General features: G+C 42.3%; 1 protein-coding gene across 2 annotated transcripts in view; it reads right to left on the minus strand.

Annotated features, from left to right (window-relative positions):
* Positions 1-20,637, minus strand: part of LOC126252772 (mismatch repair endonuclease PMS2) — a 160,097-nt gene that overhangs the window by 48,319 nt on the left and 91,141 nt on the right. For both annotated transcript variants that reach the window (XM_049953699.1, XM_049953701.1), the window contains 3 exons: positions 7,258-7,567; positions 6,406-7,157; positions 6,170-6,318 (listed from right to left, as the gene is read on the minus strand). In XM_049953699.1, coding sequence (XP_049809656.1) covers positions 6,170-6,318; positions 6,406-7,157; positions 7,258-7,567 — 1,211 coding nt within the window. The remainder of the gene's footprint in view (positions 1-6,169; positions 6,319-6,405; positions 7,158-7,257; positions 7,568-20,637) is intronic.

The following is a 20,637-nucleotide window of genomic DNA, read 5'->3' on the forward strand; positions in this document are numbered from 1 at the left end:
TGGCCTGAAGACAGAACACCGAACAGTAACAAGTATGCAAAGTAATTTAAAAGGACATTCAGCCCCATGCATACAGTCACACAATGTGATTTGTTGGGTTTGCCATCAAGAAGGTCATCACGTAAGCCAATTCTGGGAGTGTGCCTAGCTTTGATGTGGGAAACTGAGGGTGCTGAGAGGATTTACAAATTTTTTAGGTGCTGAGAGGATTTACAGATTTTTTAAAGTAGAATCAGAACTGTAAATATTTAAAATTTAGGGAACAGGTTAGATGAGCTTTTAGGTTAGACTTAGAATATGTGAATTTGGAACCCAGCATGTTTAATAGTGAGGTAGATGTAACCAGTGATAGTTCAGATTTTCTGTCTTTACATTATGCATGACTTACTCAAATCAGCAATATGCTGAGCCACAATGCACCTGTAAGATGATTGTTAGACATCACAAACCGCTCCAGGTCTGCCACGACACAGCACACATAATAACTGTAAATCTGCCAATAGTGTCAGTACAAAATTGTTATTACAGAAAAGATTTACAAAGTTTTTTTCCAAAGGTATAATATGGGCAGGAAGGTAGCCCATGAAACAGTCTCTCAGGGTAGAAAGGTAAAAATGTATTATGGGCACTGGAGGGTAGCTGGAGAGAGACTGTGATCACAAATCAGGTCTCTGGTATTCTAGAGCTCTTGAAGCAGATCCACTGGACTACTTATATTCTCTCAGAATGAGAGTTACCTATGTCTTAAGATATTGAGGTTTATTGCGAAGGAATGTGTAGAATACAATGATGAAGTGCTTTGGAGGATGAAAGTTATCAACTGTGCTCATCGTAGCATTCTTTCTGGTCAATATGATTAAAAACACAAAAACTGACCACCTTATTCTGAAAACAGTTTTCATTACTGATTATATCATAATGATAAGGCAACAGGATCCTATGAATATAGATCGAGGTAAACAAGTTACACAGGTCAAGGAGAACCTTTAGTTTTCGTTGTCAGTACCAGAAAGCGCGAGATATTGTTAGTGTAAATGTGGGATGTATCTGAACATGATTTATGAGGTTTTTTCCAGGTTTTTCATTAGTTGCTAGAAATATGTGATGTATGTAATAGGAAGATGTGAGAGATGTGAATTTTAGTGTGTAAATATTAAGTGGATTAGGTAGCTGATAGGATGCCTCCCTGGACTTTCCCACAATGTGAAATGATGTAGCTGCTAGCAGGACTAAAAATGAGTTGAAGTGAAGAGTCTGTGAATGAGAACACAGAGGCTCAGTGGTGAATCACGGCCTAGTGTTGGTGAAAAGGAGTGTAAATAATGTAAAGGACCAAGTGTCACCATGAGCAACATCAATAAAGCAAAGTACTTGTAAATACTTTGATTCTTATATGACAGTAAAATTTTCAATGGAAATCTGAGAGTGGATTTTTTTCTTGGAAGAGAGAATCTGTAATGGCCTAAACCACAGACAGAGAAAGTGCCATATCTGGAGTGCCAGCTGCTGCATTCAACCTCCTGATGACAGAAGCACCCCTCACCAAGTGCCTTCTACTGTACTGTCGCTTTCGAATGTCGAGAACCAGGGACATCAGGAAGCTTGTGCAGTTTGACACACAGCCACAAAACAACAGCGAAGCAGCATTTACTGACTCTGTTCTAGACCCTTTCATGATGGCACACAAAATCTGTCTCTCCGTGAAGTCAGCATTGAGTGGCTGCATTTAAACCCATCTGCCTCCAGCCCATAGCGTACAAGCAACTGGGCATTGTAGCTGCACCCATACTGTCAGCCTCAGCCTTGAAGTCTTTGCCATAACTCTTGTCACCATCACTACAGCCAGCATTGAGCCACGATCCAAGAACTACTGCCCAAGTGCCCAGGACTCAACACCCAATGCTCTGCTGCCGCATTTATGAGGGTGCTCACCATCTCCAGAGGCTGCCTGCTGCCGCTCTCCAGCTAGTAGTTCCGAGTTAGACCTTGGGTAGCACTGCAACCTACTACAATGACAGAAGATGCTGCTGGCTGCCCCAAGCTGCACAAAAGCAGAACCATGTGCGGTGCTACGGACATCACTGACAACTCAGCCCTGGCATGGCTGTAATGCCAGATCAGCATGCCACCACCTGAGCAGCATGTATTGCCCACTATTCCTTTTCTGCTGCTACAACACTGGAATATTAGAGAGACTGCCAGACTGCGGCACAGAAGAGGGTGCACTCAGAAGCATGTCTAAGTTCAATAAATAAATATATGATAGATTTACATTTACCACTCGTTTGTCTGCAAATTTCCCATGTCACACCTGTCTCCCAAACTATCTACAAACCTACGATGCTCCAAAAGACTCCAGCACATCCTAACAAGCAAGAACTGTTTATCCAGAATGACATTCTCACTCTACAATGAAGTGTGTGCTGATACGAAACTTCCTGGCAGTTCGCAGGAGAACTTCTGTGAAGTTGGGAAGGTAGGAGATGAGGTAGTAAATCTGTGAGGACAGGTCGTGAGTCATGATTGGGTAGCTCAATTGGTAGAGCACTTGCCCACAAAAGGCAAATGTCCTGAGTTCAAGTCTCAGTCCAGCACACAGTTTTAATCTGCCAGGTAGTTCCATATCAGTGCACATTCCGTTGCAGAGTGAAAATTTCATTCCGGAAACTTCCCCCAGCCTGTTGCTAAGCTATGTCTCCACAATATCCTTGCTTCCCAGAGTGCTTGTCTTGCAAGGTCCACAGGAGAACTTCTGTGAAGTTGGGAAGATATGAGACAAGGTACCCACGGAAGTAAAGCTGTAAGAATGGGTCGTGAGTCATGCTTGGGTAGCTCAGTCGATAGAATGCCTGCCCCAAAAGGCAAAGGTTCTGAGTTCGAGTCTTGGTCCACCACATAGTTTTACTCTTCCAGGAAGTTTCAAGAACTGTAAATGTTTCACTCATGTTTCTCCAACCTGCTACAAAAATCACATAACATAAACCAACCATTGTAACACAAAGCTAAGGGTCTGCAGAAGATACTATGCACTCAAGTACTCGGTGAGTGTATGCATCCATCCAGCCTCAAGACGTTTTTCCTGCAGTGCACTGAATGACAACATTCTGAGGAAGATTTGACATTTTTTTTATGCTTGCCATCGGATTCAAAAGAAGTTCTCACAGTGTGCATCAGTGGCCTTTATATCTTAGGCTGAACAATTGATCATGTCTTGAGAGTGTATCTAACCACTTGCATTGTATCATTTCTATGAAGACAGAAGATCCCATCATTGAGCAGACCAAGCAAATTGTGGGCCTCTGAATGAATCATCAAGATTGTACCTCACAGCAATGACATTTCTGAAGTAGAACACAAGTCACTCAAATCAGGAGATACCTATTTGTACGAGTGTACAAATGTAGAAAATTCTTCTTTTTTTCTTTTATTTTTCCAGATAAAAATCACATTTTTTTGTTATTGAAATGTGTGTTCTAGCTATAAATTACAGTTCTCATCAGATCAAATGTTTTACTCATAAAGAGCCTCTTGTAACACCTGAGATGCATGTATTGTATGTTTTGTAGAGCTGTTGACAATTCCATTTACCCTTCCTCTCTTGACAGATAACCCAGTTTAATCCCTTTATTCTCCAAACTCCCCCCCCCCCCCCCTTTCTCTCATCTTCCACAGTGCAGATGGATGTAAGGTGCTTGTATGCTCCAAACTGGTCGATCTTTAAGGCTTGGGTCATGTCACACTATCTGCTTTCACCTCCAGCACATGTGTGGCAGTCATGATTGTCTACGTGTTCTATGTGATCAGTGGGAAAGACTCCCTACCATTTTATAGATTTCTACTGAGTATATTCACCTTTGTGACCCTGGGTCCCTAGCCTGACCTTGGGTTTTCATGACACGATACGTAGTATCGTGTCATGTCGAAAACCCAAGGTCAGGCCGGGGTCCCCAGGGTCACATGGCGGCTGTCAACGTGACGCTGAGATAATGGTCTGTTTAGGACCTTATCTGGGCAAGCACCCACGACAGTGAAAGGTTGGCAGGTGCAAAACTTTTCATTTTGGAGCCCCATGCAGTGACACGTGTTTGTTGGTTACGTATATAAATGCAGAATCTACTAAACTTTAGTCAGCACAATGTCATGGTTAAATGAGTATTTAAGCACGGGACAACATGGTGCAATACAGTACGTAGGAGGAACTTTGTATCCAGGACCGGTGGACAATATTGAAATGGCGGAACAGGGAAACGCTTTTAATGTTAATAGGAGTAATAGTATAAGGACAATGTTTCGAAAAGATGCTGCAGATGAAATTAGGTATGGAGAAAATCCAGCATACAATGATTTAGACAAAGAAGTAGTTGAATTTGAATTGGAGCCAATGCCAACAGATGAAGTTAATACTGGACTGCGCCAGCGCCATCCATATCAGTACGGCGAGGAAGGTCATACAGCAATAGAAATAAATACAGCTGAAAATACGCCACTTTTATCTGGAGCGCCTGAAACAGCAGTTGATGGTGCTACCTTGAGGACATCTTTATCTGGAACTGGTGCGGCAACTGGTGCAACGTTATCTACAGCGTAGATAGCTGGAGCAGCTGGTGTTACTGCTTTAGCTCGTACTGGTATAGCATATGGTGCAAAAAAATTAGTCGATCGAATAAATAACAAAGGATTGACGTTGTCAGGTAGTGATTATGTTTCCTGACATGTCCCCCTCACATTCCCAAGGAAGAAAATATTACTTCCCAACACCAAAGCAGTCACCTTTACCTTTATGTGTGTCTGTCCTTCGGTGGGTGAACTTGTGCAGTCAGAATGGACTGCTAAACACAGCTGTGATTCAGCAAAACACTTCCCATTAAAATGGACCAAGGTACACAAAGTGAATCTTATCATTGTCATTGGAGCATAATTTGACATGAAGTGGATCCAGAAAACTGCCTACAATTCTGCTGTAAACAGGTTACTAGAGCACTGAGCAATGGACTGTGAATCTACACATAGACAAAGTGGGCTGCATACAGTTTTAAAGAGGACCTAAAAGTGACAACAGCTGATCTAGCCTACATGCAGACCCTTCACCTATCAAGAGTGTTTTTCAGTGCCACAACAAACAATGTCACTGAAATATCAGACTTCGTGCAGCAGCTGCAATAACAGATTTGCAAAGTAAGAGTAGCTATGCCATAGGAACATGGCATGCAGCAGCCATTCATTTATTGTGACCCATAATCATGCAAGTGTGCCTTCTTCTGGCATGAAACCATTTGGAACCCATTATTATCCTCATTTGAAGGCCCATTTATGGCATCTCAAAATCATGAAAAGCTTCTGATGTCACCAAGATAGTAAAATCTCCTGCAATGACTTGCAACAACAGAATGAAACCTACCTTCCCCACAACTGAGATTCTCGTCCATGAGGAAAAGAAGAGCAACCTTGTGATACTATCTGTGCACGAACATGTGAGAAAAGCAGCCACACCAATCCTGACAACAAACATCTCATGGCCTCTGAGAAGTTGCCTCATAGTGACGCTGTTCATTTTAATTCCAGATATCACTGACACTTGGTGAGAATAAGGAGACACATATGGATATTTGTATAATTATATGGAGAGCATATGGCCATGCCTCTCATCTATGAAATAACAACATATATTTTTTTAAACTATTATGTTTATGTAATTCATGACCAACATATCTCCAAGACACTGATAACGGGGACTCTTCAATAGGAACTACTGCAGCTGCTAAAGTGTAACAATATTATAGAGAAGGGCATGAGTGTAACTACTGCTCAAATCTATATGTGGTATACAGTACATACAATTTTAACAATTCTGCATCTAATTACACGTCATCATGACAGTCTGGTGAATTTTGGAACTACAATGTGGGCTTCCTTAATGCATGCATTTCTTTCTCAAAAGAACTACTTCAGTACTGTAAATTGTTTTAATTTCATAAAAATGCACTGTAATGTGTTCAAAAAAATCCCTTGACTATAAACTGGAAAAATAGTAGGTTACCAATAAATTCAGGTCTTAAGCAAATAGGAAATTAAAATATGTTTGGCAGTATCTCATACATAATCATGGAAAGAACACAAAAACTGGTAGATTACTCTTAACTCAGTCACTCCATACGTAAATAAAACTTACACAACAAGTTTCTGGTTTTGAAGTGATACAGTTTTTTGCAACATTTCAAAATTGTAAATTTCATCTGATGCATGCTGATCAATGATGAAGAGATCGGAATCCAAATGTGTTATAATGAAACCTTTATTAAACTGCCCAACTATTTTCATCTGTAAGAAAGAAAAAACATCAAGGAAAAAAACAAAGAGATAGACACACAGTATATATGTACTTTCCAAATGTCAGTAGTAAAATACCTTAGCAAACATGTCTTTTGTAATCTCTCTCCTAAGCTCTTGTTCTGCAAGAGAGTTCTGCGCTGGATCAATTTCAGCTTTGAATTTAAAGTTACATTCTGCATCTGCTGTAGACTTGGACAACCGTTTAAAAGCTTCCATTTCTTCAGTAATGGAATTTAAATCAACATTCCATCTAATAGGTTCCGATACATAAGTAACTTCAGAAGTGACAAATTCATGGTCACCTATTTCATCTTCTGTAATGATCACTTCATCATCTATAGAGTTTATCTCACTTGTAACATCTACGGGTCTGGGTTCTTCTGCAGTAACATTATTACTACTACCAACAAATATTTCAGTTTCCACATCAGGAGTCTTATTTGTCGTTCTACTGGTCACACAAGTTCTTTGTTCTAAATAATCCTCACTGATTAGATTCACATTTTCTGAACATGTCTGGATTCTATCTGACACACTGTTTTTACTTTCGGCTGCAGAGGAAACAGATGTAGTACGACTGAATGTAGATACTATACTGTTTAGATTCTGTTCCTCAGATTCTTCTCCATATTCAAAAGGAGTTTTAATAGATTCAGGTGACTCATCAGAAAGGACAGACACAGTTCTGCTGAATGAGTACACATTCCTTTCAAAACTGTTGTCACCATTTCCCTTTTTGGTGTGTGCTTGTGCAGCTGTGTCTACTACCTCAGATACACCTGTTTTTTTCACACTCATATGTGTAAAGTAGTTGTTCAGACAATGCTCTGTAAAGAGATGCATCAAAACCAAGTGAAATAAGAACAAACCACACATTCATGGATAAAAAGAGAGAGAAAAAAAAAAATCAAAAGTGACACTACTCACGTTTTGATCGGCCATATTTATCTTGGCGAATAATCTCAAGAGTCCTTTTAATGCCTCTCTTTGATGACCCAAGAGTTCCTGGAGATCCAGTGGCTCCTCCTGGAGAACTATAGTTACTTGAAGGAGAACAAACACCACTCACTGGGGACCCAGAATCACTGCTTGGAGAACGGCGCCACTGTTGTATGATATCTAACCCTGATAGAGGTGATTCTAATGATGGTGATGGTGTAGGAGATTGTGTAAAAGATGGTACGTTATTCACCTTGAGTGTTGAAGGAACCGACTCATATAGTTTCAGCAATGATCCCTAAATGTGTTAATAAAACCAGAATGTAATAAGTTTATAATAAAATATTGAAAACATAAACCTGCATTAAAAGGACAGTGACAAAAATTAACTGACAAAAAAGTCATCAAATATATTGTCATCTACAAAACTACAGCACCATACAAGAATGATTAAAAGAGAATGAATTTCGATCCACACTTTAGTAAAACAGGTGTGAGAAACAATAAAATTTACAGTGCAATAGTAAATGCCCCATATGTACCAGCACAGACTGTAATAAGAATGTACTGACTCAAATAGGCTCTTAATATACCCCTGAAGAATAGCTACTATCTGACACCACAGTTTATTCAGACTGGCTATTGGAAGATTCAACCAAACGATTTCTCTGTATACCTGGTATAAGTAGAGCAAGATAGCTTTTCCGGTTACAAAATTTATTTTCTGAAGCTGAGATATGAACTAATGTCAGGACTGTGGAAAACGGAGTATTTTGTGTGTTTGTGGTTTATAGGCACTCAACGGTGAGATCATAAGTGGGTATTCTGCAGAGGTTGCATTAAGCTGGCTACAGTGCAGTCATTGTTATATCCAGGAACTAAAAATGATCACATATCTGGAAAAAGATGTACACTCTGGCCTCATGAAATACACTCTTTGATAAAAGTATTTATGAAACAGTCATCAGACAGAAAAATGGTACATAACACCTAGAGCATTAACCTGCTGCTCAACATGTCAGGATTACAGTATTTGTTACTGACTTACCGACAACTGTTTGACCAAAACCTCTGCATACAGGGGAAAGCAGTGAGACACATACTTTCTTTTGTGCAGAATCACAAGAATTCATTCTGTAAGGACTTACATGAATTGCAGATAAAATATTGTCACATACAGATAATTATAATGGGAATTTCAAAGACACCATTATTTCTTATGAGGTGTAACAGTATGGACCTAAACAAGAGGCACTGATGCTGTAAAGAGAGCCACCTGTAACAATACTCTGGTACAGCATTTTTCTACGGCACCTGCTGGGTGTCAATGCCCACCTGCCAGTCAGCAACAACAATACAACAAATTCATGTTGGTGAGTGTAAATACTGGTCTTCTGGCCAGGCAGGTCATCAAATTGATGGGTCATCAAGTCTGCATCTGTCACAGTGCTGGCTTTTGTCATGAGGCCACTCTGCTCCACCAGCATCTCGATAGGACAACCTGTCTGGGTGTCCTACCACTGTCTAATGGGCTGAAGATTGAACTGAGGCCCTCTTAGCCACTGAGCCTTTGCAGTGTCTGCTAGCACCAGCCATTTGGTGCTTGTGCACCATGTCACTTGTCAAATCAACACTGATATAGCACAGCTGCTGGCCAGGGACACTGACTACACAAGGATGTGCCACACCAGGGCTGCACTGTGCACAGTGGATGCCAGTGACCAACTACAACGCTTCACCACTGGGTCTGTGTGTCAAGGCCCACATTTCAGCACCACCCAGATGTGGGACTGAGCTTTTCATATGAACTACTGGTGTAATAAAGGAATTTTGTCATCTTCAAGTGGATTCTGACTTATCAGAAAACATCCACATGGCTCAGAGGTGATCTTTTATGTTAGTCATGTAAACTGCAATTTCGTAACTCCTTTGTGAAATGATGATATCTGCAGCAGACACAACTCAAAGGCAAACAATGATGCACAATTTTACATGATAAAATTAAAGGATAACACTATTACCAAGTTCATAATGATATAACTATTTGTTGTTCTGTTTTATAAATAATCAAACTAACAATGTGCTATGACAAGTGCAGTTTCTATAGAATTATTACACCGGACCTTTCAAATAAATAATAACCAGGGCTATTGCCATCCTGTGGCACTGGGTGAAACTGAATACCAATGAAACATGTACCATGCTGCCAGGAGTGCTAATATGTTTTCCTGTTGTCAGTTTAAAATTGGTAACTTGTACAACACATAAAGATGGCCCGTTGAGTTGCAGACAGGCACAACGAAGAAACTGTTACACCCGTAACTATTGGCCAAAGCCTTCTTCAGCAAAGAAGCCATACACACATTTACACAGGCAAGCACATCTCGCACACACTCAGCTGCCAGCACTAGCAGCTCCAATCAGAATGCAACTGTCATGTGAACAGCAATCTGGAGTGGGAATGACAAATAAGAAGGGGAGAAAAGAAGAGGAGAGAAAAAGGAGAGGTGCTCCCATCCTTTTCTCTCCTTTTCCACTCTCCTCCTTTTTGTCTCCTCTTCTCCTTTTCACACCCAGTCTTTTCCTTCCCCCCCCCCCCCCCCCCCCACCCACCCACCCAAAACCCCTCCACCTCCTGAATATTACATCTGGCAGTCTCTAATCCCTACACACCCTGCTAGACAGCACTTTTCCTGCCCCCCCCCCCTTCTCCCCCCCCCACACCCTACCCCACCCCTGTACAATAACCCGACGCAAGTCTAAATGTTTTACAATATTTTCAGCATAAATAAATAATGCTTGCAATCTGCAAAAGTCTTTCTAGGCACAATACCACTGCCAAGAAGAAGAAGAAGAAGAAGAAGAAGAAGAAGAAGAATCCAAACCGCCTACACGAAGAAGCAAGTACAATTGTCATGGTTGTTGTGTTGTTATGAAGTATGTTTTTACTCTGAGGAGAAGGCAACAGATTGTGCTGTTTAAATACATACAGTTTTCTGAAGATACACCAATAACACATCTACGGTATGTCTTACAGCATGTGACAAATCTTTAATCCTGTTTATATGATACTAGGAAAGTTTGATGTTCCATGGGAAAATGGGTATTGTGCTTGATTCATTTAGAAATAACCTGTTTCGATAAAAGTTCAGCATCAGAAGATCTACATCTACATGGCTACTCTGCAATTCATACTTAAGTGCCTGGCAGAGTGTTCAGTGCAGTCTTTGTTTTGCCTTCCCCACAATATTATCTATGTGGTCTTTCCAATTTAAGTTGCTCGTAATTGTAATTCCTAGGTATTTAACAGAATTGACAGCCCTTAGATTTGTGCGATTTATCGTATACCCAAAATTTATTGGATTTCTTTTAGTGCCCATGTGAGTAACCTCACACTTTTCTTTGTTTAGTGCCAATTGCCACTTTTCGCACCGTACAGAAATTCTCTCTAGATCATTTTGTAATTGGAATTGATCATCTGATGATTTTACTAGACTGTAAATTATAGTATCATCTGCAAACAATTGAAGGGAGCTGCTCAGATTATCACCTAGATCATTTATGTAAATCAGGAACAGCAGAGGGCCTATGACACTACCTAGTGGAACGCCAGATATCACTTCTGTTCTACTCGATGATTTACTGTCTATCACTACGAACTGTGACCTCTCCGAGAGGAAATCACTAATCCAGTCACACAACTTAGATGATACTCCATATACACGTAATTTGATTAATAGTCGCTTGTGAGGAATGGTATCAAAAAGTCTTCTAGAAATCTAGGAATATGGAATCGATCTGAAATCCCTTGTTGACAGGACTCATTACTTCATGGGAACAAAGAGGTAGCTTTGTTGCACAAGAACGATATTTTCTAGATCCGTATTGGTTATGTATCAATAAGTCATTTTGTTCAAGGTGATTCATAATGTTCAAGTACAGTATATGCTCCAAAATCCTACTGCAAATTGAGGTCAGTGATATGGGCCTGTAATTCAATGAGTTACTCCTATTTCCTTTCTTGAATATTGGTGTGATCTGTGCTACTTTCCAGTCTTTAGGAACAGACCTCTAGTAAAGTGAGCGGTTCTATATCATTGCTAAGAAAGGCACTATTGTGTCTGGATACTCTGAAAGGAACCTGTTTGGTATACCATCTGGACCGGAAGACTTGCCTTTCTTAAGTGATCTGAGTTGTTTCGCAACACCTAAGATATCTACTTTTATGTCACTCATGCTAACAGCTGTTCTGGTTTCGAATTCTGGAATATTTAGTTCGTCTTGTTTCATGAAGGAATTACAGAAAACTGTATTTAGTAACTCTGCTTTAGTGGCACCATCATTGGTAACATTTCCATCGCTATCATGCAGTGACGGTATTGACTGTTTTTTGCCACTGGTGTACTTTACATACGACCAGAATCTCTTTGGGTTTTCTACCATATTTTGAGACAATGTTTCATTGTGGAAACTATTAAAAGCATCTCACACTGACGTCTGCACTAAATTTCGAGCTTCCATGAAACTTAGGCAGTCTTGAGGATTTTGCGTTCTTCTGAATTTGGCATGCTTTTTTCATTGCTTCTGCAACAGTGTTCTGAGGTGTTTTGTGGACCATGGTAGATCAGTCCCGTCTCTTATTAACTTATGCGGTATGAATCTATCTATTGCTGTCAATACTGTATCTTTGAATTTGAGCCATATCTGGTCTACACTTACATAAATATCTTGGAAGGAATGGAGACTCTCTCTTAGGAAGGCATCAAGCAAATTTTTATCTGCTGTTTTAAATAAATATATTTTGCATTTATTTTTAGTGGTTTTGGTTTATATGGTTTTGAGCCTTGCTACAATTACCTCGTGTTCACTAATCCCTGTATCCATCATGACACTCTCTATTAGATCAGGATTATTTGTGGCTAAGAGATCTAGTGTGTTTTCCCAACCATTTACAATTCGTGTGGACTCATGAACTAATTGTTCAAAGTAATTCTCAGAGAAAGCATTTAGTACAATTTTGGAAGATGTTTACTGTCTACCACCGGCTTTGAACATGTATTTTCGCCAACAAATTGAGGGTAGACTGAAGTCTCCACCAATTATAACTGTATGAATGGGGTACTTACTTGCAATGAGATTCAAGTGTTCATTGAAACATTCAGCTATTATATCATCTAAGTTGAGGGGTTGGTAGAAGGAGCCAATTATTATTTTGGTATGGCTGTTAAGTATAACCTCTACCCACAGTAATTTGCAGGAACTATCTATTTCAACTTCACTACAAGATAAACTACTACCAACAGACACAAACACACCACCACCTACTTTATTGAATATATCCTTTCCGAACACGGTTTGCGCCTCTGTAAAAATTTCAGCAGAATTTATCTCTGGCTTTAGCCAGCTTTCTGTTCCTACAACAATTTCAGCTTCAGTGCTTTCTATCAGCACTTGAAACTCTGGTACTTTTCCAACACAGCTACGACAATTTACAACTACAATACCGACTGTTGCTTGGTTGATTCTTGTTGTTTCTTTACCCTGTACTCTTGGAGACTGGAGCCCTTTTTGATCTTTCCAGAGACTGTCTAACCTAAAAAACCACCCAGTCGATGCCACACAGCCCCTGCTACCTGCATAGCTGCCTCCTGTGTGTAGTGGACACCTGACCTATTTAGCAGAACCTGCAGCCTACACGGCCGCAGAACCATCTGAGCCTCTGATTCAGACCCTCCACTCAGCTCTTTACCAAAGGTCCCCAATCGGTCCTGTCAACAATGCTGCAGATGGCAAGCTCTGCCTTTATCTTGCAAGCAAGACTGGCAGTCTTCCCCATCTCAGGTAGCCGCCGCAAACCAGACAGAATCTCTTCCGATCCATAGCGACACGTGTCATTACTGCTGACATGAGCCACCACCTGCAGTTGGCTGCACCCTGTACCCTTCATGGAATCTGGAAGGACCCTTTCCACATCTTGGATGACTACCCCCGGTATGCACATGGAGTGCACATTGGCTTTCTTCCTGTCCTTAGCTGCCATATCCCTAAGGGGCTCCATCATCTGCCTAACATTAGAGCTCCCAATGAGAAGCAATCCCACACTCTGCACTTGTCCCGACGTCTCAGGAAGATCGACCACTGTTGCAACAGGCGAGGCCGCCCTTGCTGGCTCAGAAGTACTTTCAGCAGTGGGCAGTACCTCAAACCTGTTACGGAAGTGTAAGAGCACAGCCTTGCAGCCAGCACCAACTTTCGCCTTCCACCAGGGATTTGCGACCCTGCCACGGTTCACCAATCAGCATCAGGCAAGTGTCGACCACCCAAAATTTGTGAATTAAACTATGCAAGTACCCAAAAACACGCAAAGAAATTAAGAATTAAATTATCTACATCTACATCTACATCTATACTCCGCGAGCCACCTTACGGTGTGTGGCGGAGGGTACTTATTGTACCACTATCTGATCCCCCCTTCCCTGTTCCATTCACGAATTGTGCGTGGGAAGAACGACTGCTTGTAAGTCTCCGTATTTGCTCTAATTTCTCGGATCTTTTCGTTGTGATCATTACGCGAGATATATGTGGGCGGTAGTAATATGTTGCCCATCTCTTCCCGGAATGTGCTCTCTCGTAATTTCGATAATAAACCTCTCCGTATTGCGTAACGCCTTTCTTGAAGTGTCCGCCACTGGAGCTTGTTCAGCATCTCCGTAACGCTCTCGCGCTGACTAAATGTCCCCATGACGAATCGCGCTGCTTTTCGCTGGATCATGTCTATCTCTTCTATTAATCCAACCTGGCAAGGGTCCCATACTGATGAGCAATACTCAAGAATCGGACGAACAAGCGTTTTGTAAGCTACTTCTTTCGTCGATGAGTCACATTTTCTTAGAATTCTTCCTATGAATCTCAACCTGGCGCCTGCTTTTCCCACTATTTGTTTTATGTGATCATTCCACTTCAGATCGCTCCGGATAGTAACTCCTAAGTATTTTACGGTCGTCACCGCTTCCAATGATTTACCACCTATGGCATAATCGTACTGGAATGGATTTCTGCCCCTATGTATGTGCATTATATTACATTTATCTACGTTTAGGGAAAGCTGCCAGCTGTCGCACCATTCATTAATCCTCTGCAGGTCTTCCTGGAGTACGTACGAGTCTTCTGATGTTGCTACTTTCTTGCAGACAACCGTGTCATCTGCAAATAGCCTCACGGAGCTACCGATGTTGTCAACTAAGTCATTTATGTATATTGTAAACAATAAAGGTCCTATCACGCTTCCTTGCGGTACTCCCGAAATTACCTCTACATCTGCAGATTTTGAACCGTTGAGAATGACATGTTGTGTTCTTTCTTCTAGGAAATCCTGAATCCAATCACAAACCTGGTCCGATATTCCGTAAGCTCGTATTTTTTTCACTAAACGTAAGTGCGGAACCGTATCAAATGCCTTCCTGAAGTCCAGGAATACGGCATCAATCTGCTCGCCAGTGTCTACGGCACTGTGAATTTCTTGGACAAATAGGGCGAGCTGAGTTTCACATGATCTCTGTTTGCGGAATCCATGTTGGTTATGATGAAGGAGATTTGTATTATCTAAGAACGTCATAATACGAGAACATAAAACATGTTCCATTATTCTACAACAGATTGACGTAAGCGAAATAGGCCTATAATTATTCGCATCTGATTTATGACCCTTCTTGAAAATGGGAACGACCTGCGCTTTCTTCCAGTCGCTAGGTACTTTACGTTCTTCCAGAGATCTACGATAAATTGCTGATAGAAAGGGGGCAAGTTCTTTAGCATAATCACTGTAGAATCTTACGGGTATCTCGTCTGGTCCGGATGCTTTTCCGCTACTAAGTGATAGCAGTTGTTTTTCAATTCCGATATCGTTTATTTCAATATTTTCCATTTTGGCGTCCGTGCGACGGCTGAAGTCAGGGACCGTGTTACGATTTTCCGCAGTGAAACAGTTTCGGAACACTGAATTCAGTATTTCTGCCTTTCTTCGGTCGTCCTCTGTTTCGGTGCCATCGTGGTCAACGAGTGACTGAATAGGGGATTTAGATCCGCTTACCGATTTTACATATGACCAAAACTTTTTAGGGTTCTTGCTTAGATTGTTTGCCAATGTTTTATGTTCGAATTCGTTGAATGCTTCTCTCATTGCTCTCTTTACGCTCTTTTTCGCTTCGTTCAGCTTTTCCTTATCAGCTATGATTCGACTACTCTTAAGAGTATGATGAAGCTTTCTTTGTTTCCGTAGTACCTTTCGTACATGATTGTTATACCACGGTGGATCTTTCCCCTCGCTTTGGACCTTAGTCGGTACGAACTTATCTAAGGCGTACTGGACGATGTTTCTGAATTTTTTCCATTTTTGTTCCACATCCTCTTCCTCAGAAATGAACGTTTGATGGTGGTCACTCAGATATTCTGCGATTTGTGCCCTATCACTCTTGTTAAGCAAATATATTTTCCTTCCTTTCTTGGCATTTCTTATTACACTTGTAGTCATTGATGCAACCACTGACTTATGATCACTGATACCCTCTTCTACATTCACGGAGTCGAAAAGTTCCGGTCTATTTGTTGCTATGAGGTCTAAAACGTTAGCTTCACGAGTTGGTTCTCTAACTATCTGCTCCAAGTAATTCTCGGACAAGGCAGTCAGGATAATGTCACAAGAGTCTCTGTCCCTGGCTCCAGTTCTGATTGTGTGACTATCCCATTCTATACCTGGTAGATTGAAGTCTCCCCCTATTACAATAGTATGATCACGAAACTTCTTCACGACGTTCTGCAGGTTCTCTCTGAGGCGCTCAACTACTACGGTTGCTGATGCAGGTGGTCTATAGAAGCATCCGACTATCATATCTGACCCACCTTTGATACTTAACTTAACCCAGATTATTTCACATTCGCATTCGCTAATAACTTCACTGGATATTATTGAATTCTTTACTGCTATAAATACTCCTCCACCATTGGCGTTTATCCTATCCTTGCGGTATATATTCCATTCTGTGTCTAGGATTTCGTTACTGTTCGCTTCCGGTTTTAACCAACTTTCCGTTCCTAATACTATATGCGCACTATTTCCTTCAATAAGCGATACTAATTCAGGAATCTTGCCCTGGATACTCCTGCAGTTTACCAATATTACGTTAACTTTTCCTGTTTTTGGTCTCTGAGGACGGACGTTCTTTATCAACGATGCTGATGTTCTCTCTGGTAAGCCGTCAGGTATTTTATCGTTTCGCCCAAGGGGGGGTCCCTCTAACCTAAAAAACCCCCGTGTGCACGCCACACGTACTCTGCTACCCTAGTAGCTGCTTCCGGTGTGTAGTGCACGCCTGACCTGTCTAGGGGGGCCCTACAGTTCTCCAACCAATAACGGAGGTTGATGAATTTGCAACCATTATAGTCGCAGAGTCGTCTGAGCCTCTGGTTTAGACCCTCCACACGGCTCCAAACCAGAGGACCGCGATCGACTCTGGGCACTATGCTGCAGATATTAAGCTCAGCTTGCACTCCGCGTGCGATGCTGGTTGTCTTCACCAAATCAGCCAGCCGCCGGAAGGAACCAAGGATGGCCTCAGAACCCAAGCGGCAGGCGTCATTCGTTCCGACATGTGCTACTATCTGCAGCCGGACACTCCCAGTGCGTTCAATAGCTGCCGGAAGGGCCTCCTCCACATTACGGACGAGACCCCCCGGCAAGCACACCGAGTGCACACTGGCATTCTTCCCCGACCTGCCCGCTATTTTCCTGAGGGGCTCCATAACCCGCCTAACGTTGGAGCTCCCTATAACTAATAGGCCCGCCCTCTGTGACTGTCGGGACCTTGCCGGAGAATCGGCCACTGGCCCAACAGGCGAGGCATCCTGTGGTGGCTCGGAAACGATGTCATCACCACTAGGAAGCACCCCGTACCTGTTGGAAAGGGGTAAGGCAGCTGCCACGCGGCCAGATCCCACCTTCGCCTTTCGGCCAGGCACGCGCGAGCCCACCACTGTCCGCCATTCACCCTGGAGTGATGGCTGACCGGTAAGATGCTCACTGCCGGAAGACGCAGCGACATCAGGGGTTCCATGTGATTCCAAGGCCACCGAAGTAGGCATAGGTCTCACCACAGTTGCCCCAACGCCACTACGAGCCGACGCCTGCGCCTCGAGCTCGATGAGCCTAACAGACAAAGCCTCCACCTGCCCCCGAAGAGTGGCCAATTCTCCTTGCGTCCGCTCACAACAACCACAGTCCCTACACATGACTATGTTTACCCTACTCTATACGGTGACAAATTCCCAAGATAATCTTCTGATGAGCTACTCTGATAATCAAGAAACACTCACTGAAATACGAGACGCGAAAACTACGCTAGGTTTTCCCAGAAAAACTATTTAAAAGCTAAGCGCAGCAAATAAGTACAAAATAAATTTCTCTCCTAACGATCAAGAACTGTTAGTTTCTATGCAGAGCAGATAAACACAAATAGAATCCCTTCCTTAGTGGAAGGTCGTAAACAAAATGCAAAATAAACGCTTTATACAAACAGTACTCGCTGCTGCTGGTGCTCTCGCTCTGGCTGAAACAAATAAGTGAGCTAAGAGTACGACTTGCTGCTGGCTGTTGCTTATCCAACGGTGGCAGGGAGCTCATACTAGAGCAGTATAGCTTATACTAGACTAACTAAGTGCACACAATGACAGTGCAGCACCCTCAGCTTACAAGTCACTTCACACCCTCTTGTTGACAATGTCAGAAATGACTAGTATACTCTGTATAGATACTAGTATATTCTGTGATAGCAGTTATATATATTGTTGGTATACAGATCAACAAAGTCTCTTTATGTGAAGTGTACTGTTTATTATGTACCTGCAAAGTGGTTACACCTACAAAAGAATCATGGAACAGTTATAACAGCAATAAGAATGAATGGGTAAGTCCAAGCGTTGGTGCAGTCACACAGCCAGGAAAGCACATGTCTGGCCATGCGGGCATTTCCTACCTGCCGCCCGCCTAACACTAGTTCCACCTGCATCTGAGGCATAACACTGCCTGCATTCGCCGAGAGCTGCAACTCCAGTGAGTTTTTCTACCTGCTATGACCTCCTGACCTTCTGGGGCAGTTCCAAAAACACAAGTGAACCAGTGGCATTTAATGTGCCAGCCAGCCCTCTGGATGGATTACCCGTCACTTTGGTTCCCACATATTGAAAGCCATTTAGTCACCTCTCGCATAAAGCGAGATTCCACCAAATATGCACATGTGGTGGCACTACAAGACAGCTACTCTGCCAAGTGAGGTTAGTGACACCATTACAAACTTGCTTGCCTTTGGAAAACACGAGTCCAAAAGGCAAACTTATTCAGCAGCTTTCCTTCTCTTAAAACACAATGCTTAGGACAATTGTTGCATAGGGAGGAAATTGGGGACAGGGAGCTATCACCATTCCTGCAACACATCCATGCCTTAGCTGGACCAGACATCCCGGATCCACTCCTAGGGTCCTTACGGGTTTCTTACTTGCCAGAGGTGCATTGCAATCTGCTCTCGATAACGCAAGAGGTAAATTGGAGCACACTGGCAGAGATTGAAGATAAGGTATCTGAGGCAGCTGCTCTGCAGGTATTTATTACAATGCCCACCAGAGACAGGTGGGACATCATCATCTATCATCTTGACAAGTTGATATGGTAGGTTGTAGCCCTCAATGTATACACCCAATGAGACTATATGCCATCACATGGATGATGAGCACGCACTCCTCAGGAAACATGAACAGAAGCCTACCACATCCAGTGGGCAAGTCTGCCAGCAGCACCAGCGCAGGCAATCATCGTGTTTAGTGATAGCAGACAGGATCACTAAGACGCATTTTCTGGTTGATACTCACCTGGATGTGTGCCCGTTTCCCAGATGCCTGCTATGGTAACTGAGACCATGTGCAAATTATGACTTAGCAAATGATTCGTTCATAGCTACATATAAGGTCATGATTACATTTAAATGTTGTTCTGTGGCGGTCATTTGAGAGGTGATTTATAATCACAGACATGACACGTGCTGTCTTTCAAATACCTGTGACAACAGAGGAAATTGATAAAACAGAAATAATTACACACTTTGGGCTATCTGAATTCCCATACATGTCATATGGCTACAGAATGCAGCACAGACTTTTCAGCTCTTTATTGATGAAGTTTTGCGGGGACTAGACTTCTGTTTTGCGTACATAGATGAGGTGTTGGTGGCACTATTATTCCCTGAAAAACATGAAAGACATCTACGCATAGTATTCCACAGGTTTGATCACTATGGAAACTTCCTCACAAATCTGGCTAAACGCGTCATTGGTGCTAACAAAGTGACATTCCTAGAATTTCAGGTTAACATGACCGGTAGATATCCACCAGCTGACTGCACCACCATACATCTTACCCTGGCCCAAAACAGTGCATGAAATGCATCAACACCTGGGGATGATAAACTTTTATTGTTGTTTTTTATGCCAAGCTACTGAGGCCCAGGTGCCATCCATGTTGCCCTCGTCGGCTACAAAGTGCACAGCTCCACACCAGTCACTTGAACTGACAAACTGCACGCAGCATTTGAAACTTGTCAGACAAGCCTCTCCTCTTGCATCTGACCATCAACACCTCTCCAGCAATTTTCTCGGGTGTCCATCCTGTGCTGCCAGTGCTGTGCTACAACAGGATGTAAATGGGCACTGGCAGCTTTGGGATTCTTCTCCAAGAATGCCACAGAGAAGCAGCACTCTTGGCCACCATTCTAAACACAACTTTTGGCAGCCTATGAAATAGTTAGATACTTCTGATTCATGGTGGAAGGACATGCCTTCACTATATATACAAACCATTGACCTCTGGCTTTCGCATTTCTGAAACCACAAATAAACTATCCCAGAGAGCAAGTCAACCAACTAAATTCTATTTTACAATTTACAACAGACATTCTGAATATAAGTAGTTCAAAGAATGTCACCACTGACATTTTGTCTGGCGCAGAAAGCATTTCCACATCTTTGGATTTCCCCAAGCTGGTGGCAGTGCAAGAGGAGATCTGCTACAAGGCAAGACGGCACTACATTTGCAACGCATGTTGCTGCCAGGCACAGAGGAGCTGATGTACTGGGACAAGTCAGCAAGTCGATAGCAGCTATAAGTGCCTTCCTTCTCTGATGATGGGTTTTCAGTTTACTACACATGCTCAGCTTTCAGAGAATCTGTGCTACAAGGGCACAAGTAACACAGCATTTTGTGTGGCCTGACAAATAGAAGGGCTGCCGTACATGTACTCACACATGCATCCACTCCCAGAAGTGCAA

Source organism: Schistocerca nitens, chromosome 4 (genome assembly GCF_023898315.1).
Source record: "Schistocerca nitens isolate TAMUIC-IGC-003100 chromosome 4, iqSchNite1.1, whole genome shotgun sequence".
In the NCBI taxonomy this organism is placed as follows: domain Eukaryota; kingdom Metazoa; phylum Arthropoda; class Insecta; order Orthoptera; family Acrididae; genus Schistocerca; species Schistocerca nitens.